The sequence below is a fragment of the Aethalodelphis obliquidens genome, unplaced genomic scaffold, assembly GCF_003676395.1.
Source record: "Aethalodelphis obliquidens isolate GAN/ISIS:26980383/991018 unplaced genomic scaffold, ASM367639v1 scaffold2, whole genome shotgun sequence".
In the NCBI taxonomy this organism is placed as follows: Eukaryota; Metazoa; Chordata; class Mammalia; order Artiodactyla; family Delphinidae; genus Aethalodelphis; species Aethalodelphis obliquidens.
The window spans coordinates 91,605,421-91,633,153 of NW_020837946.1; the positions used below are offsets into that span (position 1 = coordinate 91,605,421).

The window sequence follows — 27,733 nt, forward strand, 5'->3', positions numbered from 1 at the left end:
GAATGGATAAAGAAGATGTGGTATAAAAGGGGAAACATGGCAGAGAGGGATAAATTAGGAGCTTGGGATTAACATACACACACTACCACATATAAAAGAGATAACCAACAAGGACCTACTATATAGCACAGGGAACTATACTCAATATTTTCTAATAACCTATATGGAAAATGAATCTGAAAAAGAATGAATATATGTGTATGTATAACTGAATCACTATGCTGTATACCTGAAACTAACACAACATTGTACATCAACTATACTCCAATAAAATTTTTAAAAAAAGAAAAAAAAATTGTGGATCTGAAATTTTGGCCTGTGAATATCACCAGGGTTTAGCAAAAACATCATGACCTGATGTTTTCCCACCAAAGATCGGCAAAGCTGCAAAGCAATAGCTGAGAGTAATGCTAACGCCTTAAATTTTGATCATATTTCTCAGCTAGGCTGATATCCGATCAAAATGGGATAATTGTTAAAGAGAAAAAACACAGTCCCAAAATGCTGTTACGTGTGCAAACTTGGTAGCAAACGCAGATTTAATACCTAACCTAATTGCAGTTCAACCTTCTCCAGAAATGTACCAGTCTAGAATTTGCTGGTCTGCACCAGTGAGGTACTTTGCCAGACAGGCCCTCTGCAACCCCTGAGGAAGAAGGGGAAATATGCATGATCAACCCTAATATCATCACCCTTCCCACCAAAAAAGGAAGTCCTGGCTTCAAAATCCTTTCTTTTCTTTTGTTAATAGCTCACTCACCCCATCCTTCTTCCTATATAAACCTTCCATTTTGTACAACCCCTTGGGGCATCCTTCTAGTTGCTAGATGGGATGCTGCCCAATTCATGAATCACCTAACAAAGCCGATTAGATTCTCAAATTTACTAGGTTGAATTTTTTAACAATACTCAAATATTGTATCTCTCTCTCTCTCTCTTCCCATTTTTATGTTGGTTATTTATGTGAATTACATCAATTTTTTGTGACAATATTGTCCATTTTCATTGACCTAAAACCACTGAATCTTTCAAATTCTTCACTATCCTTTACTCTGTATATAAATGTAGCTAAACATTCTGATTTTTCCATAACATGCCTTTTATGCATATTCCTTGTAATCCATTCCCTAAGTCGCTACTGTGGTACAGGCTTTCAAAACCCTTTGCAGTGTAATTACAAAGCCTTAGTGACTCCCAACCCAGTCTTCCTACTTTCAGTTCCTACTTTCAATATCTTATTAAGAGGTTAATCATCTTATAAACGTACTGAGTTTAATTGACTATAATAGATTTTTAATTCTCATTCTTCATGTGTCTGGGTTAAAAGATTGCTTTGTGTCCCACTATGTGAATCCTTCAAAACATGGTTGGCCTAAAAGAATCACCTGTTTTGCAACTTCTGAATCTACAGTCAGCCCTTGGTGTATGAAGGGCTTTGGTTCCAGGACCCGCATTCGGATGCCAAAGTCCATGGATGCTCAAAGTCCCTTATATAAAATGGCATAGTACAATCGGCCCTCTATATCCACTGGTTAAACCAATGCCTAATCTGTGGATTCAAACAACCATGGATTGAAATTTGATCTGTAGTTGGTTGAATCCTTGGATATAAAACTCATAGAAATGGAGGGCCACCTGCATACTTACTGAAAAATATCTGCATATAAGTGGCCCCATGCAGTTCAAACCCATGTTGTTCAGGGGTCAGCTACATTCAAATCCAGAGCAAAGGTGTGTCTGAATTTTGATGCTCCTCTGTTAATTTTTAGGGTGTCTCTAAAGTGGGGGGCTCCTTCACGTCTTGCTGCTACTAGAGGAATGTTGAAGCTTCTGTTTTCTTTAGAAATGTGAATTAAAATGTAAAAACATAACCTCCTTTTGATACAATCCTAAGATTGCCCCTGGGCCAAACAGAAATGAATACCTTGACCTCAGTAACCTGAGAGCTAAGGGAAGCCAGGAGATTCACATCTATCTGAAGATACTGAATTCTGGTTCTGAACAAGAGAAGGATAATCCTATTACATTTACACAGTTTGCAGTAGACTTTGAAATTCATATTAACATTCCTGAAGGGGAAGATAGTTCTGTAACTAAGAGCCATGCAGTCAGAAGAGAAAATTATTGCTCCTAGTTTAGCAAATAACTGCATTCCTCAAACGAAAAAAAAAAAAAAAAACCCCTTCCCATCTCCACTCCTCATCAGGGAAATACCTGCTGGTGATGTGGGTAGCGGGGAGGCGGACAGAGGAGTTACTCTGTGGTTTGCATTATAACTTACTATGTTAAAAACGGAGAGGCTGGCATGAGACAACATCTCTGAACCTTAGTTCACATTATGTCACTAAAGCATCATGCCTTAGGTCACTCACTTCCTTTAATATTTATTTCTAATTTATTGCCAATTTTTGAAAAAAGTACAGATTTTACCTGCAGCAACCATGAAAGCCACGAAGCTAATCCTACCCTAAAACATGCAAAGGAGATGAAAAATAACTCTCAGAATCATTATTCACTTATTAAAATGCAATCTGTGCTATAAGTCCCACACTTTACTCTCTAGACCAATGCCTATGGTATTGTAAAACCTATTCTTTCGTTAAAATCTAAGGATATCTTCACTTAGAGAGTTGCCCTACGTTGTTAATTTAATTTCTACACTCTAACCTGATCTTTCTTTTATTTTCACACTTTAAAAAATTATATTTAGAAGAGATTTTTTAAAGTTCCTTAAAATATTTATAATGAATCATTTTGGTATCAGGGACTGACTAATAAGATAAATTAGCAAAGAACATTATGTCCTCCAATTGGTTTTTCTAATGTTTAAGTCAGAACTGGTTAGAAATCCCTCCAAGAATGATATTTGATACAAAGAATAATGGGGTCTGATCTTTTTTCCTACGAGATGAGCACTCAGTTATCAAAAATGAAAACACAAAAGTTATTGATAATAGTGTTTCTCATTGCCTAGATTGTAAACCCTAGTACTTTGATTTGGGGTCACAAATGGTGTCATGCACTCCCTTCTTGAAATAGACTGGAAAGATATCACCAAATATATTTGCTCATTTAAGAAACAGTTACAGGGCTTTCCTGGTGGCAGAGTGGATAAGAATCCGCCTGCCAAGGCGGCATACATGGGTTCGAGCCCTGGTCCAGGAAGATCTCAAATGCGCAGAGCAACTAAGCCCATGTGCCACAACTACTAGGCCTGCGCTCCAGAGCCTACAAGCCACAACTACTGAGCTCGCGGGCCACAACTACTGAAGCCTGCATGCCTAGAACCCATGCTCCGCAACAAGAGAAGCCACCGCCGTGAGAAGCCCGTGCACCACAATGAAGAGTATCCCCTGCTTGCTGCAACTAGAGAAAGCCCGCGGCCTGCAACGAAGACCCAATGCAGCCATAAATAAATAAATAAATAAATAAATAAAAATTTATTAAAAGAAAGAAAGGAACAGTTACATCTATGGACGGAGTTCTGGAGGTAGCTAGAGTTACTCCTGATTCTCCTGGAAATGCCCACAGTTCATAGCTATGTAACTCATTTTTGTTCAAATCTTGAAGCAAATGGAAGAAGTTACCTTTCCCCTCTCCCTCCCTCACCAAATATGGAGATGACAGTGACTGTCTTTGTCTTAGACTATTGCTCAGTCTAGTTGAATCCTGTATGTTTTTTTTCCTCTCTGAATCCACTGAAACGACTTCTTGCTGGATCTATGTAGATGAATATGACAGAAAATAAACTTGTGCAACTTCTAACGTTAAATGACTATGACTGCCTCCATGTGGAGAATAAAAAGTCCAATCATCCAGACTCTTAAAATGCAAGGATACGGGCTTCCCTGGTGGTGCAGTGGTTGAGAGTCCGCCTGCCGACGCAGGGGATACGGGTTCGTGCCCCGGTCCAGGAAGATCCCACATGCCGCGGAGCGGCTGGGCCCGTGGGCCATGGATGCTGGGCCTGTGCGTCCGGAGCCTGTTGCTCCGCAGCGGGAGAGGCCACAACGGTGAGAGGCCTGCGTACCGCAAAAAAAAAAAAAAAAAGCAAAAATACTTGTAAACTTAACTTCTTCCTATTTCTAACTCCCTGCCTTTTAAAAATAAAAGTAATCCAGAACTTATTCTGAAAGTGGATGACTTTGTCCAATTTTTTTTTTTTCTGGAAGAGCACCTTTTAAAGAGATCTCTTGATTAAGAGGTACAGACTGCCATCTATAAAGTAAATAAGTCATGGGGATGTAATGTACACATAGGGAATATAGTCAACAATATTGTAACAACTTTGTATGGTGATGGATGGTAACTGGTCTTATTGCTGTGATCATTTCATAGTGAATAAAAATATCAGATCACTATGTTGTACACCTGAGACATACAATACTGTATGTTAATTATAACTCAACTTAAAAGATAAAGTGATCCTTTGAATGAAAAGAAACACACAGATTCCATCAAAACTATTGTGGAAGAAGCCTGTGCCTCTCACAGTAACAAAAACCAATTTAAGGAAGAACGAAAAGATTTGACAGAAGATTTGAGATCTTCCTCCTTTGGTCCACATAAACATTGTTCAGTGAGAACAAACGAAAAAAAGAATGCAGGTACTTCCTGGAAGTCAAGGATACCTAAGGCAGCACAATTTTGATCTCCGGCACCTACTCTGTATCCATTACAGTGTCATAGATGTCAAGTCTCTCCGCTAGGATAGAGTATACGCATAAACTTTTGAATGAGAGGAAAGCACTACCCTAAAGAAAATTACTGGCAAGTCCATTAAGCCAGTTTTAAAGTAGCCACTGTTGAGTAGCAAAACAAGAATCAGATCATATCCATAGACAAATTCACTCCCCCGGCATCCTCACTTTGTCTTGTTTTAGTACTGATAGTCTACCCTATGAAGGGCAGCTACATCAAAGTATGTTGCAATATTTAAGTTTCTTCCTCTTATATTTTCATTTGCCATAGAAGCTGAGCTATCATCCCTTCTTAATTCAGATAAAGTACAAGAAGCTATGCAGAGAGAATACCCAGCTCTCCCTGAAGGATGGTACAGCTAGGACGATGCAACCCAAATTCCCATTTCCTTGAAGATGGTATAAATGCTTAGTGACAGCTGTAATTCTACCCGCCCTTCTGTGTTCTTTTCTTTTTCTTCTTTTTTGATTAGAAAAGTATTAAAGTATTATATAAATGTATTCTTACTGTAAGTCAGTTAACCAGGTCAGCAATATAAACACAATGAGATAAAACAAGGAGCACTTCTGTCTGGGGCAGTTTAATGGCTTAGAAATTAAACCTTTCTAATGAAAAAGGAAAAAAAAAACTGGATCAAATATATATCTTCTAAATGGATTGCTGGGCTGGCCCACAGGAAAGGAACCCATAAAGCACAAAACGAAGTAAGAACTTGGGATGCAAGGTAAGCAAGAGAGACAACCTTTATCCTCAGCGTTTCTATTAAATTTTGGAGAACCAAGTTTCCACTTTCATGACTTCAAGAACTGTTATGGAGAACCTCATAAAATACCCCATACTAGAAGTGATGACCACAAAGGCTGGTCCTTAGCATAAGGGTAGACTGGAAATAGACAGGCCAAGTAACATGTCTTGGCAAGACCACGTACATGTCTACAATTTAACATTGGGTAGTGAGAGGACCAAAATCTCTTGTGAGAATTTGTAATCCCAAACTGGCCTGAATTCATGCCTCCCTCTGTGATTTAAAAAATCCTGGGGCATCCCTGGTGGCGCAGTGGTTGAGAGTCCGCCTGCCGATGCAGGGGACACGGGTTCATGCCCCGGTCCTGGAGGATCCCACATGCCACGGAGCAGCTGGGCCCATGAACCATGGCTGCTGAGCCTGCGCGTCCGGAGCCCGGGCTCCTCAATGGGAGAGGCCACAACAGTGAGAGGCCCGCGTACCGCAAAAAAAAAAAAAAAAAAAATCCTGAAATAGAAATTTAAATGGAAAGTGTTTCCAGCTTGCTCGGGCTTCCATGGGACTGAAGGGTGTAAAAGCTGCCTGACCAGAATGCCCAAGTAGGGGGAGGAAGGGACTGAGGGTCTCCTAATTCCTTCTTCAGACTTTCCTTTGACCCTCCTGACTTCAGTATAGCCCCTTGCCTCCACTCTCCTCTGCCTGTTGTCCTAAGTCCACAACCTCTCTGGTTCTAACATCCACAGAGAATAAACCTCCAGGCTCCCACGAAAATAGCAATAGGTCGGAGCCTGACTCTGCAAGGTGAAGGGCTGGGTGTGGAGAGTGTTCACTGCTCTTTAGTCAGACTCTCAAAAGCTCCTGATTTTTCTCCCATCCCCCATACACGCGCGTGCTCACACGCGCACACACACACAGCCCGCACACACACACAGCCTTGCCCACTTCCTTTTGCAGAGGTGGTGCCTTTCCAGAGTTGTCCAGGCCAAATCATCTTGTTTCTCTTCAGCCTCTACACCTTCAACTGCGCCAACACTTAGGCATAATCCTGCTCCGCAAAGTACTTTCCCTATAACTCCATCCACTTTCTACATTATACAGTATGATTGAGGTTACAGATGGCCCTAATTTACTTGAAGGTGAGCTTATTGCGCTCCTTGTTTTTAGGAACAATTTTATAAAGGGGATCTCATTGAAGGTTACTTTTTTGTTACTCTTTCATGTTTTCCGTGCTGGTTTTGAAGTAATTTTAGAGAAAAGATGGGAGTAGAAATATTTTGGCTCCACTGTCTTAAAATTGGAGACCCATCCTACTGCTTTAAAAGTGTAAATTTCCCAACAAGTAAACACAAGGAATTCTCTAATGGTGGAGTCTAACTTGGGGAAAACTCAGGTATCTACTTTGCCTACTTTAAAGGATGATCTGGCCTCCAGCCGGAATCCATTTAAAATACTTCTAAGACAGATAGAATAAGTTACCGTTATAGGATAAGATTCCACACAGTTGAGGAGCAATGTCTCTGCAGAAGGTACTAAATGGCTTTGCAGTGAAAACAAACCGTAATGATACTCTAGTATCACAGAGCATCAGAGTCCAGGTCAACATATAGAGTTAAGTTGTGCCCTGCACAAAGGTACCATTTTTAAAAGACTATTTATGTAGATTTTGCTGATCTAGATATTTTATAGCAACTCTGCAGCAGAAAGCAAGCACAAGTCTTGTAATAACAAGATTATATTATTATAATTTTCTGACATATGGAAGTAAAACGTTTTCAGGAAGTGGTCCCTTCTTGTAAATTACAGAATCACTGTATAGCCTCCTAGCAGCCCTGAATCAAACTACCTTGCAAATCAAATTTACATTTGCAAATGTTCCCACAGGGACATCATTTCCAAGGCGTAACTATTATGGACTGAATTCTAACCCCAAAAATTCATATGCTGGAACCCTGACCCCAAATATTAATGTACTTGGAGAAAATAAAGACGGCAGAAGCAGTCTGCTCTAACCTGGCAAGGCCAGCAATATACTCTCACTGTCCTTCCTCGGGGGCCTATCAACTTCTAGCCCTATTTCATATATTAGTTTGCAGGGATCTGATCACTTTTCCTTCAACAACATATCACATTGGCCTTTACGCTGGTGACTATCTTGATGGGACCCAGTGAGCAAGAAGAAACAACTACCCTGGACTCATTGGTAAGACATCTTCATGTCAGAGAGCGGGAAATAAAAAACTTGAGAAAATTCAGTAGCCTTCAACCCCAGTGACATGTCTAAAGGTCCAGTGGTGTGAGGCATGTTGAGATATCCCTTCTACGGAGAAGACAGGGTGTTACATCTGGCCCCTCCTACAACCAAAATAAAGACACAACATCTATTGTGCCTCTTCGGATTCCAGGCAACATAGTCCTCATTTGGGTGTGTATTCACTCTAGCCCATTTGCCAGGGGATCTGAAAAGCTGCTAGTTTTGAGTGGGATCCAGAAAAGAAAAGGCTCTGTAACAGCTCCAGACTGCTCTGCCACTTGGGGCACAGGATCCAGCAGATTCAATGGTGCTTGAAGTGTCAGTGGCAGACAGGGATGCTGCCTGGAGCCCTTGGCAGGCTCCTATAGGTCAATTGCAGTTTAGGTCCTTAGGATTGTGGAGCAAAGCCCTGCCATCCTCTGCAGGTAGCTTTACTCCATTTGAGGGACAGCTACAGCCTTAGTAGAGGCTGAATGCTTAACCATGGGCCACCAGAGTTACCATGCAAACTCGATATTATCTGACCCTTCAAGCCACAAGGTAGGGCACACATGGCAGCACTCCATCATCAAATGGAAGTGGTAAATGTGTGACTGAACCCAAGTAGGCCCTGAAGGCATAATAAGTTACATGAAGAAGTAGCCCAACTGCCCATGGTCCCCACTCCTGCTAAGCTACCTTCTCTCTCCCAGCCTGCACATATGTCCTCTTAGGGAGTCTCCCACAATCAGCTGACAGAGGCAAAGAAGACTTGGGCCTGGTTTACGGATGGTTCTGCATGATATGTGGGCACAACCCCTAAATGGGCAGCTGCAACACTATAGCCCTTTTCTGAGATATCCCTGAAATACAGAGGGGAAGGGAAGCCTTCCCAGTGAATAGAACTTCAAGCAGTAAACCTGGTTGTTCACTTTGTTAAGAAGGAGAAATGGCCAGATGCGGGATCATGTACAGATCCACAGGCTGCGGCCAGTGATTTTGCTGGCTGGTCAAGGACTTAGAAGGAACATGATTGGAAAACTGGTGACAAGGAAATTTAGGGAAGTGGTACGTGGCAAGACTTTTCTGAATGGCCAAAAATGTGAACATATTTGGGTCCCACGTGAATGCTCCCTAAAATGTGACCTGGATTGAGGAGGATTTTAATAATCCAGTGGATAGGATGACCCATTCTGTGGATACCAGTCAGCCTCTGTCCTCAGCTACCCCTGGCATTGTCCAATAAGTTCATGCACAAAGTGGCCATGGTGGTAGGAAGGAAGGTTATGCATGGGCTCAGCACCGTGGACTTCCATTTATCCAGGGCGACCTGACTGCAACCACATCTGAGTGCCCAGTCTGCCAGCAGCAGGGGCCAATGCTGAGTCCCCAGTATGGCGTCATTCCTCGTGGTGATCAGCCAGCTACACGGTGGCAGGTTGATTACATTGGACGACTTCCATCATGAAGGTGCAGTGTTCTGTTCTTACCAGAATAGGTACTTACTCAAATAGGATAAGGATTTGCCTTTCCTGCACACGATGCTTCTAGCAAAATTACCTACCATCCATGGACTTACATAATGCCTTGTCCATAGTCATGGTATTCCACACAACACTGCTTCTGATAAAGGAACTCAGTTCACAGCAAGTGACATGTGGCAATGGACCCATGCTCATTGAATTCATGGTCTTACCATGTTCCCCACCATCCTGAAGCAGCTGGCATGATAAGATGGTGAAAACGTCTTCTGAAGACTCATTTAGAGTACCAATTAGGTGGCAATACCTAGCAGGGTTGGGAAAAAGTTTTCCAGAAGCATCCAATATATGGTGTTTTCCCTCCCATAGCCAGGATTCACAGGCCCAGGGGTCAAGGGTGGGAATGAGAATGGCACAACTTATTATTACCCATAGTGATCCACTAGAAAAATTTTTGCTTTCTCTTCCTCTGCAGTCTTATGCTCTGCTACCCTATAAGCCCTTATTTCCAAAGGGAGGAATGCTTCCACTAAAAACACAGCAATGATTCCATTGAACTAGAAGTTAAAACTGCCACCCGCCCACACTGGGCTTCTTATGCCTGTGAATCAACAAAGAAGGGAGTTACTGTGCTCGCTGGGATGACTGATCCTGATTAATACAATAACCTATCCAACAGGAAGAAAAACAATTCTCAATATGCCTTTTAGTTGAATTATGAGACCAGCGATATGCAGTTGGTCCTACAAGGTCTGATTTTGCTACATACATCCCTTTAGTAACAGAGTGGTCAGATTTTTAAGAATAAAGCACTTCTGCTCATTCCGCACTTTGGTCTGAGTGCTCCCTGGTTGCAAACTGTCTTTTTGGTGTGTGCACAATAAACTTCTACTAATTAAAACAAAGAATAAATAAAATGAAAAAAATGGAATAAAGCACTTTTTATCAAACCTCAAAGCATTGGCATCTAGATTATGAACGAAACAAAACAGTGAGCAATCTGATGAGTTTCTGAGCGGTTTTCAGAGATTTCAAAATGCCACACCTTCTAGACATTGATGATAAACGGCACTTTTACTCAGATCCAGAAGCCTATGCACAGCATCTTCCAGAAATTTTAATGGTTCCTTTCTATGTATATTACATATAAAACATACTCTAAGTATGTGTATAACAACCAGGTTTAAGTCATGATTATTATGATTAGTTAATTCATTCAACAAATATTTAATGAGCAGCTAAAAAGTACAATATGTACTATTGGGTCCAATCTTGACACATCCTTCATTCCTTGACTAATATCCAACATGCACTTGGACCACAAGCACTGGCGTACGCTAATGGCTGAGAACAGATATTTGCTTACATTGCATTAGTCCTTAGGTGCACTAGCTAGTTATGGTTAAAATATCACCATTAACTAATGCCAAACTTAAACTCAAACAGTAATAAATACAAATAATCCAAGCCAATAAGATCACAACTTACTCAAATATAAAAATAGGCAACGGTTTATAAGAGCAACATAATTTTGAATTGCATTTGAATAGAGAAACTGTTTTAAAGTTCCCTTACCTCTTGTTTGCACCCCCTTTCCGCAGGCTTCACTGGTGCCCATTATTCCCTGCCTGACAGACTCTGGCACTAAGATACAGGGGCTCCATTTCTGTGGCCTCCACCTGTGATGACAAAGAATAGCAGACTAGAAATTTCACCATGACAAACATACAAAAGAAATATCTGAGACAGGTGAATTTGAAATCCAGAAACATAAAGGTAGTAATTCAATAAAAATGGATTTGAAACCAATGTCATAAAAGGGAGCTCTGGCACACACTAGGGATGGTAACAGTCCCTCTGCCCCAGATCCATGGTTAATGCAATAATTCCACTTTTGAAAATGTGGACGTTTTGCACACAAAGTGGCCATAAATAGCATTAGAAGCATAGAACAAATCTAGAAGGCTTAGCTCTTTACGAACTAAAAATTGTTTAAAGAAAAACAGTAAAAGAAAATAAAAGAGAGAAAATCCCTATGTCCCACTGGAGCATTAGAGAATCAAGGTTTGAACACCTGAAAATTTTGGGTGCAAGCTTTCACACTTGATCTTCTGCTTCAAATTTTTCACAAGGTGTTTCCTAGGACGTTGGTGTAGCTCAAATGTCTCAGTAGGTTATAGAGTAAAAGGGAGGTGGGGGGCCATGGGGACTTATCTTATGTGATCGTTCCTCTCAGGGAAGAGGAATGGATCTGTCTCTGAGGAATTACCAATATTTCTTCTCCACAGAGGAAACAGTATCTAAGGAATCCTTCTGGCTTTCTTTTAAGGTGAACAAAACTCTACTTTTATGACCCACAGGACAGACTATGATTTAAGCCCCTAAACCTGTGTCTTCAGAATATTCCAAAAAACCCAAACTCTAAATGTAACCACAGAGTCTCCTCTTTCACTGGGTATATTTTTACCCTTTTTCACATGGGCCAATACCTCTGATAACAGATGCTACTTCAAAAAATGAAACAGAAACATGAAGTAAAAATATTACTGACCAGTCTTGCAAGATGAAACAATTCAGAGATCTGTTGCACATCAACATGCATGTAATTAACGCTACTACATTGTATACTTAAAAATGTTTAAGATGGCAATCTCTGCTCTACAGCAAAGTGACTCAGTTTTACACATATACACATTCTTTTTTTTAATATTCTTTTCCATTATGGATTGGCAAAACATTGTAAATCAACTATACTTCAATTTAAAAAAAAGTGAATTTAGCAAAAAAAAAAGTTTCAGATGGTAAGTTTTATGTTATATGATTTTACCGCAATAAAAAAGAAGTCTCAGCAAAAGAAAAAATAATGTATATCAGAACACGGAGCAGACTTTCTTTGCTCAGGAAAAGTCACTTCAAAGGATTCTCTTAGTCATGTGAATATAGATTCATATAGCGTGTGGAGATCACTTAACATAGCCCGGCTTTAATCTCTGCACTCACCACCACCTCTCCCCCATCTAGACTAGGTGAGTCTCAGGTGTCTTGAACAATTGGAGGTAAGTGAGGCAGTGGTGGTGTTAAGGGAGAGATAACAGACCATCTTTCAGAATCAAGCAAAGTACATTAAAATATAAAAGTAAAAAGTACATATCATTGAACTCATTCAAGTGGCCTCCATAATGAGAATAACTGAAGAGCTAGGGAGAAATCAGGAAACAGGTAAATAGAAAAACCTGTCACATTTAAAGAAATCACCTATTACTTTTAAGTAGTAGAAATTTACTTTGTAGATGCATAGACGCATTAAGCATAGTTCCAAAACACAGAAACTGAAATGGTAGGGGGTTTAATTTAGCTTTTCAACTAGGACATGTCATTCACTCAGATCCCTCAAGTTCACAAAAGACTTTCTAAAGTGAGATCAAGGGATTCAATCTAGCTTAGCATGCTAAATAAAAGGAAGACATGTCCAGGACTCTCTTGCTAGACTCTTAGTTTTAGAAGGATAAGCCTGGGCTCAGAGATGTTAAGTGACATGTCTGAGATCGCACTCGTCAGGGCAGGCCAGCTGTCAGTCCTAAAGGCCTCAGTGTTCAGCCACAGACTCCTGGGGACACCCCACTGCCAATTCCATACAGGGGCACATCGCCCATGCTGTCTTCCCTTTTGCTTATACTGTCGGCCACTCCAAAATGTGCCTCAATTGCATATTGATTATTCTGAATTAAAGTTACTTTAAAAATGGTTAATGTAAGAAGGACACTCTGACCCTCCCTTCTGTCTCCCTGAAAGCAGGAAATAGATCTCTCCTGTGAAAGGTGCCCTCCCTACATCTGGAGGTGGAAGGACACCCTTATCACCAGAGATAGGGAATTCTGGGCTATATAAACAAACCTGTTACTATTTAAACTTACTACCCCAAGCCCAAACTCCTTCATGTCAAGATTGAGCAACCAAACCCTACGTTTCTTCGTCCTGTCAATTCTTCACAGATTTATCGTTGCTCTGTCTAAAAAGTCTAAAAGTTGCCTGCTTCGGCCACTTCTAAGGTACAATTTCTATGGGAACTCCATGCATATGAATTAAAATTTGTTTCATTTTCTCCTGCTAATCTGTCTCATGTCAATTGTATCATTAGGCCAGCCACAAGAACTCAAGAAACGTAGAGGGGGAAATTTCCCCTCTCCGACACTTACCAAATTAACATGGTGGGAAATGCTCAAACTTACAGAAAAATTTCTATAGGCATTTTGATTCTGCTTTAATTTGGTAAACGTGAGAATGTCTCACCTTAATGGAATTAGAAAAAGAAGAATCAGAAGAAAATGATAAAGGTCTACATTAACTTGCCTCCCTAACAAACCAATGAGGGGAAATCAAAATCTAAATTGGAAACATATTGCTCAAAATTCAAGGATGTTTGACTAAAGGGCATAGACTCACGCTGGCAACTTGGACACATGTTAAACGACGCATCAGGAGACATGATACAATCATCCCATCCATGTACAGTGGAACTGATTTCTGGGGAAAATGGCAGGAGGTCACTGATGGAAACTAGTTCAAACATGAGTGACTAAATTGAAGTGCAACACGAGAGTAAAGAGAGTGGACAATAGGAAGGAGAGCCCACTAACAGTTTCCAGGATTTTCTCTGATTATAATAGCACTGGGCTCATAAAATGTCTAAAAATATTTGATTTGGCTAATTTTTTCAATTGGCTACCTTCCCTGAGAGCTTTTCTTGCTGAGCTCAGAAGTCTCCGTATTTATACGTGGCACAAAAGGAGGGATATTGACAGTGTTCCCACAATGGCCCTGTGGATGATGAGCAAAAACTGGTAGTCTGGGCTTGTTCCAGTGGGTTTTTTTTGTTTTTTGTTTTATTTTGCGGTACGCGGGCCTCTCACTGTTGTGGCCTCTCCCGTTGCGAAGCACAGGTTCCGGACGCGCAGGCTCAGCGGCCATGGCTCACGGGCCCAGCCGCTCCGCGGCATGTGGGATCCTCCCGGAGCGGGGCACGAACCCGTGTCCCCTGCATCGGCAGGCAGACTCTCAACCACTGCGCCACCAGGAAAGCCCACTAAAGGCATTTTTAAGTGTGCTGATAACAGCACAATTTTTAAGACCATGGTCTTGTTTTCACAAATAAGTAAAACTCAACAGTGATTGAATTTAATCCAGAAGTACTTTAAAGAAGTGTTTCAATCCAATGTTAAAAGAATGGAAGTTTATGACTAAACACACAAACCTCAGGTATTGTTTTTATAAATAGTAATCACCAACTTGCCAAGGGGCACATATAGGTAACATATAGAGTTTAAAAGGTACTCATTTTCTTTTCTAAAAACAAAAATTCCTCCATAGGTTAAACTTTTTTCTAAGATTTCTTAAAATGTGTATATGACAAAAATTGCGAACCAGAACCATTACAATACACAATTATTATAGAAGTACACATTTGTTCTTAGTTCTTGATTAAAGGCTTTAGGATGAGAACAATAGAATGAGGTAAGTTGTGTGTGTGTTTGCAAGGACCTCCTCCTGAATCTCTCTGGATCCTGATCCTGAAAATCGATTGCCTGGGTGGCGGAGCTCCAGCAGCTCACTTACAATCAAAACATGATTGTTTCTTTTTTTCTTCCTGTTAATTAGACTTTGATATTCTTTACTTTCAAAATCTATTCCAGATAAGAGGGGAAAAACAGTGAGATATCTGAAGATAAACAATGCTACTACCTCTTTGTATTTCTCACTACAAATATTTCATATAATAATCATGTATTATATGAAAGGAAATGGGTCATGACTTATTCTAAGGTCTAATGATTATTTTAAAAGGTAATTAATTACCGATATATGGGGCACAATGACACATCTTCACACTCTCGCTCTTCAAATAAGGTATCTGGGCATTCTTGGCCTCCGTTGGCTGCTTCTTGGATGATAATCCTGTATCGAGACTGTTTTATTGTGGCATTTCCTGAAGTAAAGAAAAAATAAAATTATAGTGCCCTTCTATGTGGATGCAGAAAATAGTCCAGGGTTAGGGAGCAATTGATAAAAGACAAAAAAAAAGAGAAGAAATAAGAACCTGTGGAAAGACTACTTGGGAAATGAGAATAACAAGCAAAGACCAGGGATTAATACACAGTCTTACTTCTATGAGGAAGACATGTCACACTTAATAATTGTAATTTCAAATCTATATGTTCTAATATGTGAAGACTGTTTCCCACTGTCTTAATATATTTTAAATTAATCAGAATCTATATTACGTTTGGCATAAAATTTCTATGGCATAATCTGAGAAACTCCAGAAATGCTCTTTAATCTCAAAACTACAGCTCAGGGGGCTAATATTTTACTATTAGCGATTCACTCCCTCAGGGGGGACACTTCCTTCTTTAGGCTACTTTTTACTCTGCAAATACTCTTATTAAAATTAATACATTAGTAGCATATTTATTTATAGGTATTAGTTTATTTGATTTCTTATTCCTCATAACCTGAGATAATATGGGTATAACTGGAATTTAGAGAAGAGGCACTAAAATGATGACAGAACGAAACATAGACATATGTCTTGCTGGTGATTCTGCTGAGCTGCAGAAGTGGTAACAGGCGCCTCGATAAAAAGACAGCTGATGTTCACTTTAACATGGGAGGGCATTCATTTCATAATCTGTAGATGCCTTCTAGTCAACAGCAACTACCAAAATCAATGATGCTGTTTAGCAGCTACTTCCATTACCGTGTGTAAGATATTGCACTTGATACGCAGATACAAATTCTTGAACTTACAGTTAAACAGAAAGAAGAGGGGGGCAGATAGATACGCAACTACTTATGAGACGTTGTAGAGTAAAAAGCTTCAGACAGTGGACACTGTCAGGAGAGTATAGAAGGAAACGTAATCATTTTTAACTCTGGAAATCTAAGGCAGCTCCTTGGAGAGGGCAGATTTTATCCTGGCACTTGAGGGCTAAGTAGAAAAAAAAATTTTTTTTTCAGAAAGAAAAGGACAAATACCGCATGATATCACTTTATGTGGAATATAAAATATGACACAAATGAACTTTTATGAAACAGAAACAGACTCACAGACATAGAGAACAGACTTGTGGTTACTAAGGGAGGACTGGGGGGAGGGAAGGATTGGGAGTTTGGGATAAGCAGATGTAAGCTCTTATATATAGAATGGATAAACAAGGTCCTACTGTATAGCATAAGGAACTATATTCAATATTCTGTGATAAACCATAATGGAAAAGAACATATTAAAAAAAAGAATGTGTATATATGTACAACTGAATCATGTTGCTGTATAGCAGAAATTAACACAACCATATTTCAATTAAAAAAAGAAATAACAATTTTAAAGCCTGAAGCCATTTCAGGTCAAGGGAACAGTTTGAGAATAGGCACTAAGATGTAAGGGTGCATGGACTTAATTGCATTCAAAAGGAAGATGGGTGTGTGTGTGTGTGTGTGTGTGTGTGTGTGTGTGTGTGTGTGTGTGTGTAGGCCTTGTGGGCCAGTGCTTCTAGGGGCTTGGGGAGAAGCACAGAGAGGATTATAAAGCATGGAGAGAAGGGGAAGCATAGGAGAAAACTGAAAAAATTTTTAGGTTTAAGACAGATAATGGGGACTTCCCTGGTGGCACAGTGGTTAAGAATCCACCTAGGGGACACAGGTTCGATCCCTGGTCTGGGGAGATCCCACATGCCAAGCAGCAACTAAACCCATGAGCCACAACTACTGAAGCCTGTGTGCCTAGAGCCTGTGCTCCACAACAAGAGAAGCCACCGCAATGAGAAGCCCGCGCACCACAACGAAGAGTAGCCCCTGCTTGCCACAGATAGAGAAAGCCCGCGCACAGCAACAAAGACCCAATGCAGCCAAAAATAAACAAAAATAAATTAATTAAAAAAAAAAAACGAACCTAGGAGACTTATACCAAAAAAAAAAAAAGACAGATAATGGACATAACCATATAAAGAAGAAAATTTATAGAAAGCCAGTACACTAAGCGGAGCAAAACAAAAGGACAAAAAAGGAGCTTTCATTAATATTATATATTCACATGGTTTCTAAAAAATTGTAGCACAAAAAGACTTACTATATAAGTATAGTGAGAAGCAACTGACCTAAAACCCTTTCTCTGTCCTCCTCCTCCCAGAACACTCTGAACTCTTTCTGTATTTAGTTCTTCTGTGGTTACCTCCAAATCTATAAATAATATGTTCATGTCATCGCTTCTCATTTTATTAACTTTAGACATCATCTATTGATTTTCTGCTATAACTGATGAGTATTTACTCTGCACCATCTTTCAATTTTTTATAATTGTATCACTATTTTTATGCCTCTCCCAGTTATTTAAAGGCTTTAAATAACCTGTATTTTTTTCCATCCCATCCTCATTCCCGTCCTCCATCAGATCAGCCACCAGGGTTCTAAAGGGTCTTCCTGGGTAGACGAGCTTCCTCGTCTATTGCCACCCACATCCTGCTAAGTTAGGTCCTGGCTTCCTGTGCTGCACCGCCAGTTTCTCTGCTCTTCACTCTGTCCACTGAACCTTTCATAAATGAGTTTAGGTCTCTCACCCACTGGTGGTCCTCTCCTTCTGTTTTTGACAAGGAACTGGATCTTTTAAAATTCATTTCCACCACTTTAAGAGATTATGAAAACGGGAGACCAACACACTTGTATATTTCATGATCCTGAACTGAGTTAAGGAGATGCATGGGGTCTTTTCCATCTACTCCATTTTTTTGGCTCTTCTTTAACCTGCTTTGTACCGAGAGATCTGACTATAGAAGGTATGTATTAGTGGCCACCTTGTGCATTGGCTTCTGGTTGGCTTTGGCCCTAAGTGATTTGGGGCACACAGTGGAAGGAAAAAAATGTTGATAGAAGGAGGGAAAAGGAGAGAGAGAGAGAGAGAGAGAGAGAGAGAGAGAGGGAGGGAGGGAGGGAGGGAGAGAGGGAGGGGGAGAGGGGGGGGGATCAGGGTATTTATTCCTCCAGATTTCATCCTCTGAATCAACTCACAAAGCCACAGTTCCTATGGAGTGGTGCTCTCCTGCAGCTACTTTCTCTGAGTTCTTCTAACTGCTCCTACCCATATCAACTTTCAGCCTCCCAATTTTCCCTAGCCAGGTACTGTCAGTTTACATTAACCCTGTCCACTCCTTTGTAAACAGTTCCTTCATTGAATTTTCCCCAGTTACCCGATATGAGTGGGCCACCTATTTCCTACCAGGACATGCTTATAAAATCAAAGGAAAGTTGCTACTATTTGACAGAGAGGAATGGTATAAGTGGGCCCTTTATAATGTAGTTAAAGCTCAGTGAGGAGTATGGGAAACGAAGCTTAAGAAGAAAAAAAAGTGTAATTAAAACAGTTCTGTATAATAATATATTAATACAATCTATCTCCATTTGGGTGGGGACAATCCAGATAAATAATTGTACCTTTAGGAAAAAGAAAAAGTCTCTTCCACCACTGTCAATTCATTCCAATTACACTGTACTTACTCTGATAATTATCGTTTACCTTTAGGATGCACACATGAATATGTGTGTATGTGTGTGTTTTGTCCAAGTGTTATCTTAGGAGACCGGAAATAAAGATTGAAGACAATAGGAAAAATTAAAGGGTTCACTTTACGCCACATTGAGAGAGAGCATGGATCAATGCCTCTCCCTTCATAGGGCATGCACAAGCGTGCACACACACACACCACACACAGTGAACACTCACACATAGAGGTATTCTACTTTATGGTGTAATCCCAGATCAAATAATTTGCAGTTTGGGAAAAATAGCTGCATTGATTATCATGCCCTGTAGATGTTCAGGTGAAGGCTGAGAAGGGTGGGTTCTATGGGCAAAACAAACTTTTAGAATTGAGTTCAGGTTTTTTAAAGAGAAAACCAACTGGCACTGTACAGAAATTAAGAAATATTTATATGTCTTTGAAGAGAGAGAGAACCAAGGGAGGATCCTGATGAAGGGAAACGCCACCAGGATCTGGGAGACACCTGTTAAGAGTTTCTAAGTAAACATGTGTGTTTCTTTTGCCTTGAACATTGGAATGGTCACATTCAGCATTCAGTTTTTTGTTTGTTTGTTTTTAACATCTTTATTGGAGTATAATTGCTTTACAATGCTATGTTAGTTTCTGCTTTATAACAAACTGAATCAGTTATACATATACATATGTTCCCATAACTCTCCCCTCTTGCGTCTCCCTCTCTCCCACCCTCCCTATCCCACCCCTCTAGGTGGTCACAAACCACGGAGCTGATCTCCCTGTGCTATGCGGCTGCTTCCCACTAGCTATCTATTTTACGTTTGGTAGTGTATATATGTCCATGCCACTCTCTCACTTTGTCACAGCTTACCGTTCCCCCTCCCCATATCCTCAAGTCCATTCTCTAGTAGGTCTGTGTCTTTATTCCCATCTGACCCCTAGGTTCTTCATTACCATTTTTTTTTCTTAGATTCCATATATATGTGTTAGCATACAGTATTTGTTTTTCTCTTTCTGACTAATTTCACTCTGTATGACAGACTCTAGGTCCATCCACATCACTACAAATAACTCAATTTCGTTTCTTTTTATGGCTGAGTAATATTCCATTGTATATATGTAACACATATTCTTTATCCATTCATCTGTCGATGAACACTTAGGATGCTTCCATGTCCTGGCTATTGTAAACAGAGCTGCAATGAACATTGTGGTACATGACTCTTTTTGAATTATGGTTTTCTCAGTGTATACGCCCAGTAGTGGGATTGCTGGGTCGCATGGCAGTTCTATGTGTAGTTTCTTAAGGAACCTCCATACTGTTCTCCATAGTGGCTGTATCAATTTACATTCCCACCAACAGTGCAAGAGGGTTCCCATTTCTCCACACCCTCTCCAGCATTTACTGTTTCTAGAATTTCTCTTTTTTTTTTTGCGGAACGCGGGCCTCTCACTGTTGTGGCCTCTCCTGTTGCGGAGCACAGGCTCCGGAGGCGCAGGCTCAGCGGCCATGGCTCACGGGCCTAGCCACTCCGTGGCATATGGGGTCTTCCCGGACCAGGGCACGAACCTGTGTCCCCTGAATCAGCAGGCAGGCTCTCAACCACTGCGCCACCAGGGAAGCCCCTGTTTCTAGATTTTTTGATGATGGCCATTCAGACTGGTGTGAGATGATATCACATTGTAGTTTTGATTTGCATTTCTCTAATGATTAATGATGTTGAGCATTCTTTCATATCTTTTTTGGTAATCTGTATGTCTTCTTTGGAGAAATGTCTATTTAGGTCTTCTGCCCATTTTTGGATTGGGTTGTTTGTTTCTTGTTATTGAGCTGCATGAGCTGCTTATAAATTTTGGAGATTAATCCTTTGTCAGTTGCTTCATTTGCAAATATTTTCTCCCATGCTGAGGGTTGTCTTTTGCTCTTGTTTATGGTTTCCTTTGCTGTGCAAAAGCTTTGAAGTTTCATTAGGTCCCATTTGTTTAGTTTTGTTTTTATTTCCATTTCTCTAGGAGGTGGGTCAAAAAGGATCTTGCTGTGATTTATGTCATAGAGTGTTCTGCCTATGTTTTCCTCTAAGAGTTTGATAATGTCTGGCCTTACATTTAGGTCTTTAATCCATTTTGAGTTTATTTTTGTGTATGGTGTTAGGGAGTGTTCCAATTTCATACTTTTACATGTACCTGTCCAGTTTTCCCAGCACCACTTATTGAAGAGGCTGTCTTTTCTCCACTGTATATTTTTCCTCCTTTATCAAAGATAAGGTGACCATATGTGTGTGGGTTGATCTCTGGGCTTTTTATCCTGTTCCATTGATCTATCTTTCTGTTTTTGTGCCAGTACCATACTGTCTTGATTACTGTAGCTTTGTAGTATAGTCTGAAGTCAGGAAGCCTCATTCCTCCAGCTCCATTTTTCATTCTCAAGATTGCTTTGGCTATTTGGGGTCTTTTGTGTTTCCATACAAATTGTGAAATTTTTTGTTCTAGTTCTGTGAAAAATGCCAGTGGTAGTTTGATAGGGATTGCATTGAATCTGTAGATTGCTTTGGGTAGTAGAGTCATTTTCACAATGTTAATTCTTCCAATCCAAGAACATGGTATAACTCTCCATCTATTTGTATCATCTTTAATTTCTTTCATCAGTGTCTTATAATTTTCTGCATACAGGTCTTTTGTCTCCTTAGGTAGGTTTATTCCTAGATATTATATTCTTTTTGTTGCAATGGTAAATGGGAGTGTTTTCTTAATGTCACTTTCAGATTTTTCATCCTTAGTGTATGGGAATACCAGAAATTTCTGTGCATTGCTTTTCTATCCTGTTACTTTACCAAATTCATTGATTAGCTCTCGTAGTTTTCTAGTAGCATCTTTAGGATTCTCTATGTATAGTATTATGTCATCTGCAAAGAGTGACAGCTTCACTTCTTCTTTTCCAGTTTGGATCCCTTTCATTTCCTTTTCTTCTCTGATTGCTGTGGCAAAAAATTCCAAAACTATGTTGAATAAGAGTGGTGAGAGTGGGCAACCTTGTCTTGTTCCTGATCTTAGTGGAAATGGTTTCAGTTTTTCACCATAGCGGATGATGTTGGCTGTGGGTTTGTTACATATGGCCTTTATTATGTTGAGGAAAGTTCCCTCTATGCCTACTTTCTGCAGGGTTTTTATCATAAATGGGTGTTGAATTTTGTCGAAAGCTTTCTCTGCATCTATTGAGATGATCATATGGTTTTTCTCCTTCAGCTTGTTAATATGGTGTATCACGTTGATTGATTTGCGTATATTGAAGAATCTTTGCATTCCTGGAACAAACCCCACTCGATCATGGTGTATGAGCCTTTTTATGTGCTGTTGGATTCTGTTTGCTAGTATTTTGTTGAGGATTTTTGCATCTATATTCATCAGTGATATTGGCCTTGGTTTTCTTTCTTTGTTACATCCTTGTCTGGTTTTGGTATCAGGGTGAAGGTGGCCTCATAGAATGAGTTTGGGAGTGTTTCTCCCTCTGCTATATTTTGGAAGAGTTTGAGAAGGATAGGTGTTAGCTCTTCTCTAAATGTTTGATAGAATTCGCCTGTGAAGCCATCTGGTCCTGGGCTTTTGTTTGTTGGAACATTTTTAATCACCGTTTCAATTTCAGTGCTTAATTGGTCTGTTCATATTTTCTATTTCTTCCTGGTTCAGTCTCAGCATGTTGTGCATTTCTAACAATTTGTCCATTTCTTCCAAGTTGTCCATTTTATTGGCATAGAGTTGCTTGTAGTAATCTCTTATGATCCTTTGTATTTCTGCAGTGTCAGTTGTTACTTCTCCTTTTTCATTTCAATTCTATTGATTTGAGTCTTCTCCCTTTTTTTCTTCATGAGTCTGGCTAATGGGTTACCAATTTTGTTTATCTTCTCAGAGAACCAGCTTTTAGTTTTATTGATCTTAGCTATCATTTCCTTCATTTCTTTTTCATTTATTTCTGATCTGATCTTTATGGTTTCTTTCCTTCTGCTAAGTTTGGGGTTTTTTCGTTCTTCTTTCTCTGATTGCTGTAGGAGCACGGTTAGGTTATTTGTTTCCTGTTTCTTGTGGTGGGATTGTATTGCTATAAACTTCCTTCTTAGAACTGCTTTTGCTGTATCCCATATGTTTTGGGTCGTCGTGTCTCCATTGTCATATGTTTCTAGGTATTTTTTGATCCCTCTTTGATTTCTTCAGTGATCTCTTGGTTATTAAGTAGTGTATTGTTTAGCCTCCATGTGTTTTTATTTTTTACAGATCTCTTCCTGTAAGTGATATCTAGTCTCATAGCGTTGTGGTCGGAAAAGATACTTGATACGATTTCAATTTTCTTAAATTTACCAAGGTTTCATTTGTGACCCAAGATATGATCTATCCTGGAGAATGTTCCATGAGCACTTGAGAAAAATGTGTATTCTGTTGTTTTTGGATGGAGTGTCCTATAAATATCAATTAAGTCCATCTTGTTTAAAGTATCATTTAAAGCTTGTTTCTCCTTATTAATTTTCATTTTGGATGATCTGTCCATGGGTGAAAGTGGGGTGTTAAAGTCCCCTACTGTGATTCTGTTACTGTCGATTTCCCCTTTTATGGCTGTTAGTATTTGCCTTATGTATTGAGGTGCTCTTATGTCGGGTGTGTAAATATTTACAATTGTTATATCTTCTTCTTGGATCGATTCCTTGATCATTATGTAGTGTCCTTCTTTGTCTCTTCTAATAGTCTTTACTTTAAAGTCTATTTTGTCTGATATGAGAATTGCTACTCCAGCTTTCTTTTGATTTCCATTTGCATGGAATATCTTTTTCCATCCTCTCACTTTCAGTCTGTATGTGTCTCTAGGTCTGATGTGGGTCTCCTGTAGACAGCATATATACGGGTCTTGTTTTTGTATCCATTCAGCCAGTCTGTGTCTTTTGGTGGGAGCATTTAATCCATTCATGTTTAAGGTAATTATCGATATGTATGTTCCTATTCCTATTTTCTTAATTGTTTTGGGTTCGTTATTGTAGGTCTTTTCCTTCTCTTGTGTTTTTTGCCTAGAGAAGTTCCTTTAGCATTTGTTGTAAAGCTGGTTTGGTGGTGCTGAACTCTCTCAGCTTCTGCTTATCTGTAAAGGTTTTAATTTCTCCATCAAATCTGAATGAGATCCTTGCTGGGTAGAGTAATCTTGGTTGTAGGTTTTTCTCCCTCATCATTTTAAGTATGTCCTGCCACTCCCTTCTGGCTTGAAGAGTTTCTCCTGAAAGGTCAGCTGTTAACCTTATGGGGATTCACTTGTGTGTTATTTTTCCCTTGCTGCTTTTAATATGTTTTCTTTGTATTTAAGTTTTGATACTTTGATTATTATGTGTCTTGGCATGTTTCTCCTTGGATTTATGCTGTATGGGACTCTCTGTTCTTCCTGGACTTGATTAACTATTTCCTTTCCCATATTAGGGAAGTTTTCAACTATAATCTCTTCAAATTTTTTCTCAGTCCCTTTCTTTTTCTATTCTTCTTCTGGAACCCCTATAATTCGAATGTTGATGCATTTAATCTTGTCCCAGAGGTCTCTGAGACTGTCCTCAGTTCTTTTCATTCTTTTTTCTTTATTCTGCTCTGCAGTAGTTATTTCCACTATTTTATCTTCCAGGTCACTTATCCGTTCTTCTGCCTCACTTATTCTGCTACTGACCCCTTCTCGAGTATTTTTAATTTCATTTATTGTGTTGTTCATCATTGCTTGTTTCCTCTTTAGTTCTCCTAGGTCCTTGTTAAGTGTTTCTTGCATTTTCTCTATACTATTTCCAAGATTTTGGATCATCTTTACTATCATTATTCTGAATTCTTTTTCAGGTAGACTGCCTATTTCCTCTTCATTTGTTAGGTCTGGTGGGTTTTTACCTTGGTCCTTCATCTGCTGTGTGTTTTTCTGTCTTCTCATTTTGCTTATCTTACTGTGTTTGGGGTCTCCTTTTTGAAGGCTACAGGTTCGTAGTTCCCGTTGTGTTTGGTGTCTGTCCCCAGTGGCTAAGGTTGGTTCAGTGGGTTGTGTAGGCTTCCTGGTGGAGGGGACTAGTGCCTGTGTTCTGGTGGATGAGGCTGGATCTTGTCTCTCTAGTGGGCAGGTCCACGTCTGGTGGTGTGTTTTGGGGTGTCTGTGGCCTTAGTATGAAATTAGGCAGCCTCTTTGCTAAGAGTGGAGTTGTGTTCCTGTCTTGCTAGTTGTTTGGCATAGGGTGTCCAGCACTGTAGCTTGCTGGTCGTTGAGTGAAGCTGGGTGCTGGTGTTGAGATGGAGATTTTCACCGTTTGATATTACGTGGAGCTGGGAGCTCTCTTGTGGACCAGTGTCCTGAACTTGGCTCTCCCACCTCAGAGGCACAGCAGTGACTCCTGGCTGGAGCACCAGGAGCCTTTCATCCACACGGCTCATAATAAAAGGGAGAAAAATAGAAAAAAGAAAGAGGATAAAATAAAATGAAATAAAGTTATTAAAATAAAAAATAATTATTAAGAAAAGTTTTTTAAAAAGTAAAAAAACAAACAAAAAAAATGGACAGACTAACCCCTAGGACAAATGGTGGAAGCAAAGCTATACAGACAAAATCTCACACAGAAGCATACACATACACACTCACAAAAAGAGGAAAAGGGGAAAAAATAATATATCTTTGCTCCCAAAGTCCACCTCCTCAATTTGGGATGATTCGTTGTCTATTCAGGTATTCCACAGATGCAGGTACATCAAGTTGATTGTGGAGCTTTAATCCGCTGCTTCTGAGGCTGCTGGGAGAGATTTCCCTTTCTCTTTGTTCTCACAGCTCCCGGGGCTCAGCTTTGGATTTGGCCCCGCCTCTGCGTGTAGGTCCCCTGAGGGTGTCTGTTCTTTGCTCAGACAGGACACGGTTAAAGGAGCTGCTGATTCGGGGACTCTGGCTCACTCAGGCGGAGGGGGGGGGGCGGGGGGGGGGGGGAGGGGGGGGCATGGAGTGCGGGGCGGGCCTACAGCGGCAGAGGCCGGCGTGACGTTGCACGAGCCTCAGGCGCGCCGTGTGTTCTCCCGGAGAAGCTGACCCTGGCAGTGGCGGGCTGCACAGGCTCCCCGGAAGGGGGGTGTGGATAGTGACCTGTGCTCGCACACAGAATTCTTGGTGGCGGCAGCAGCAGCCGTAGCGTCTCATGCCGGTCTCTGGGGTCTGCGCTGATAGCCGCGGCTCACGCCCATCTCTGGAGCTCCTTTAAGCAGCGCTCTTAATCCTCTCTCCTCATGCACCAGGCAACGAAGAGGGAAGAAAAAGTCTCTTGCCTCTTCGGCAGGACCAGACTTTTCCCGGACTCCCTCCCGGCTAGCCGTGGCGCACTAACCCCTTGCAGGCTGTGTTCATGCCGCCGACCCCAGTCCTCTCCCGGCGCTCCGACCGAAACCGAAACCCGAGCCTCAGCTCGCAGCCCCGCCCGCCCCGGCGGGTGAGCAGACAAGCCTCTCGGCCTGGTGAGTGCCGGTCGGCCCTGAGCCTCTGTGCGGGAATCTCTCCGCTCTGCCCTCCGCACCCCTGTTGCTGCGCTCTCCTCCGTGGCTCTGAAGCTCCCCACTCCGCCACCCGCAGTCTCCGGCCGCGAAGGGGCTTATAGGTGTGTGGACACCTTTCCTCCTTCACAGCTCCCTCCCAGAGGTGCAGGTCCCGTCCCTATTCTTTTGTCTCTGTTTATTCTTTTTTCTTTTGCCCTACCCAGTTATGTGGGGGGTTTCTTGCCTTTTGGGAGGTCTGAGGTCTTCTGCCAGCGTTCAGTGGGTGTTCTGTAGGAGTTGTTCCACGTGTAGATGTATTTCTGATGTATCTGTGGGGAGGAATGTGATCTCCGCGTCTTACTCTTCCACCATCTTCTCAAATCTCCCAGCATTCAGTTTTAAAGGGATTTTCCCCCTCCCTATGATGTAAAGTGCCTCAAATTATGACCAAACCTATAGCAGAGTTGGTTACGCAGAACAGACATGGTTTAGCAGGTGTAATAGGAAACTCAAGGGCACGCATCCTCTACATTTGGGATGAAGTAGCCAATATAGTCTTCTCACATTGTATTGTTGTTTTAATTTTTTGGCTGCACTGCATGGCATGTGGCATCATAGTTCCCCGACCAGGGATCGAACCCATGCCCCCCGAATTGGAAGTGTGCATTCTTAACCACTAGGGAAGTCCACTAGGACCGCCAGGGAAGTCCCTTCACACACCTGTATTTTGAAGCCAGCACGAGGGCAGCAGTTTTGTATCAACGTAGGACAATCATTCCAGAAATCTGAGAATTAGCAAGAAAGGAAGTGGATGCCCCTGATAGCACCCAACATCATGGTTTGGAGCAGACAAGAGAGGATGAGCAAAAGGCCAAGTAAAAGCTCTCAGGAAGTGATGTCAATGTCTCCCTTTCCTTTGAATACACAAGAAGAAAATGATTTCTGGGAAGTAATAGAGAGAGGCAAAGACCGTGGCTTTGCAGGTGGAAAACATTTGTATTACATATGTATCTAAAAAGTACTAGAAATTTCCTGGGATTATCACCTTAATCTATATCAGATCCACTTCTAGGCATTTTGCATATACTCTCTCATTTTATTATTACAACACTTTATGAGGTTGGTATTATTACTATTGTTGTTTTTATTATTATCATTATTATTGTCACGATACCCATTTTGCAGATATGAAAATAGAGGGTAGAAGAGGTAAATAATTTCCACAAAATCACCTACCTAGGATTAAAGTCTCAGCTAAATAGACATCAAAACCCATGATTATTTTTATAGAAGAGACTTTATAGTAAGATGAAGAGAAATAAAAGGGCATTCCAAGTCGTAGTTCACACTGCAGGTTCTTTGTTATTCCCAAGGGATACCTTTTCTTTCTAATCGATTCTTCAACAGTACCCTGTTGGCAGAAGGCTTCAAGTATCAATAAAAGCAATGTTTGTAGGGCTTTGTGAGTGATGCTTTCAACCTCATTATGAAAAGTAACAATAAATTGAAGTGCCTGTTCCCAAACATAAAC

General features: G+C 40.7%; 1 protein-coding gene across 1 annotated transcript in view; it reads right to left on the minus strand.

The window, feature by feature from the left end:
• Positions 1 to 27,733, minus strand: part of THSD7B (thrombospondin type 1 domain containing 7B) — a 765,597-nt gene that overhangs the window by 352,190 nt on the left and 385,674 nt on the right. The window contains exons 10-11 of the mRNA XM_027132057.1: positions 15,011 to 15,140; positions 10,733 to 10,836 (exon numbers count right to left, since the gene is read on the minus strand). Of these exons, the coding sequence (XP_026987858.1) occupies positions 10,733 to 10,836; positions 15,011 to 15,140 (234 nt within the window). The remainder of the gene's footprint in view (positions 1 to 10,732; positions 10,837 to 15,010; positions 15,141 to 27,733) is intronic.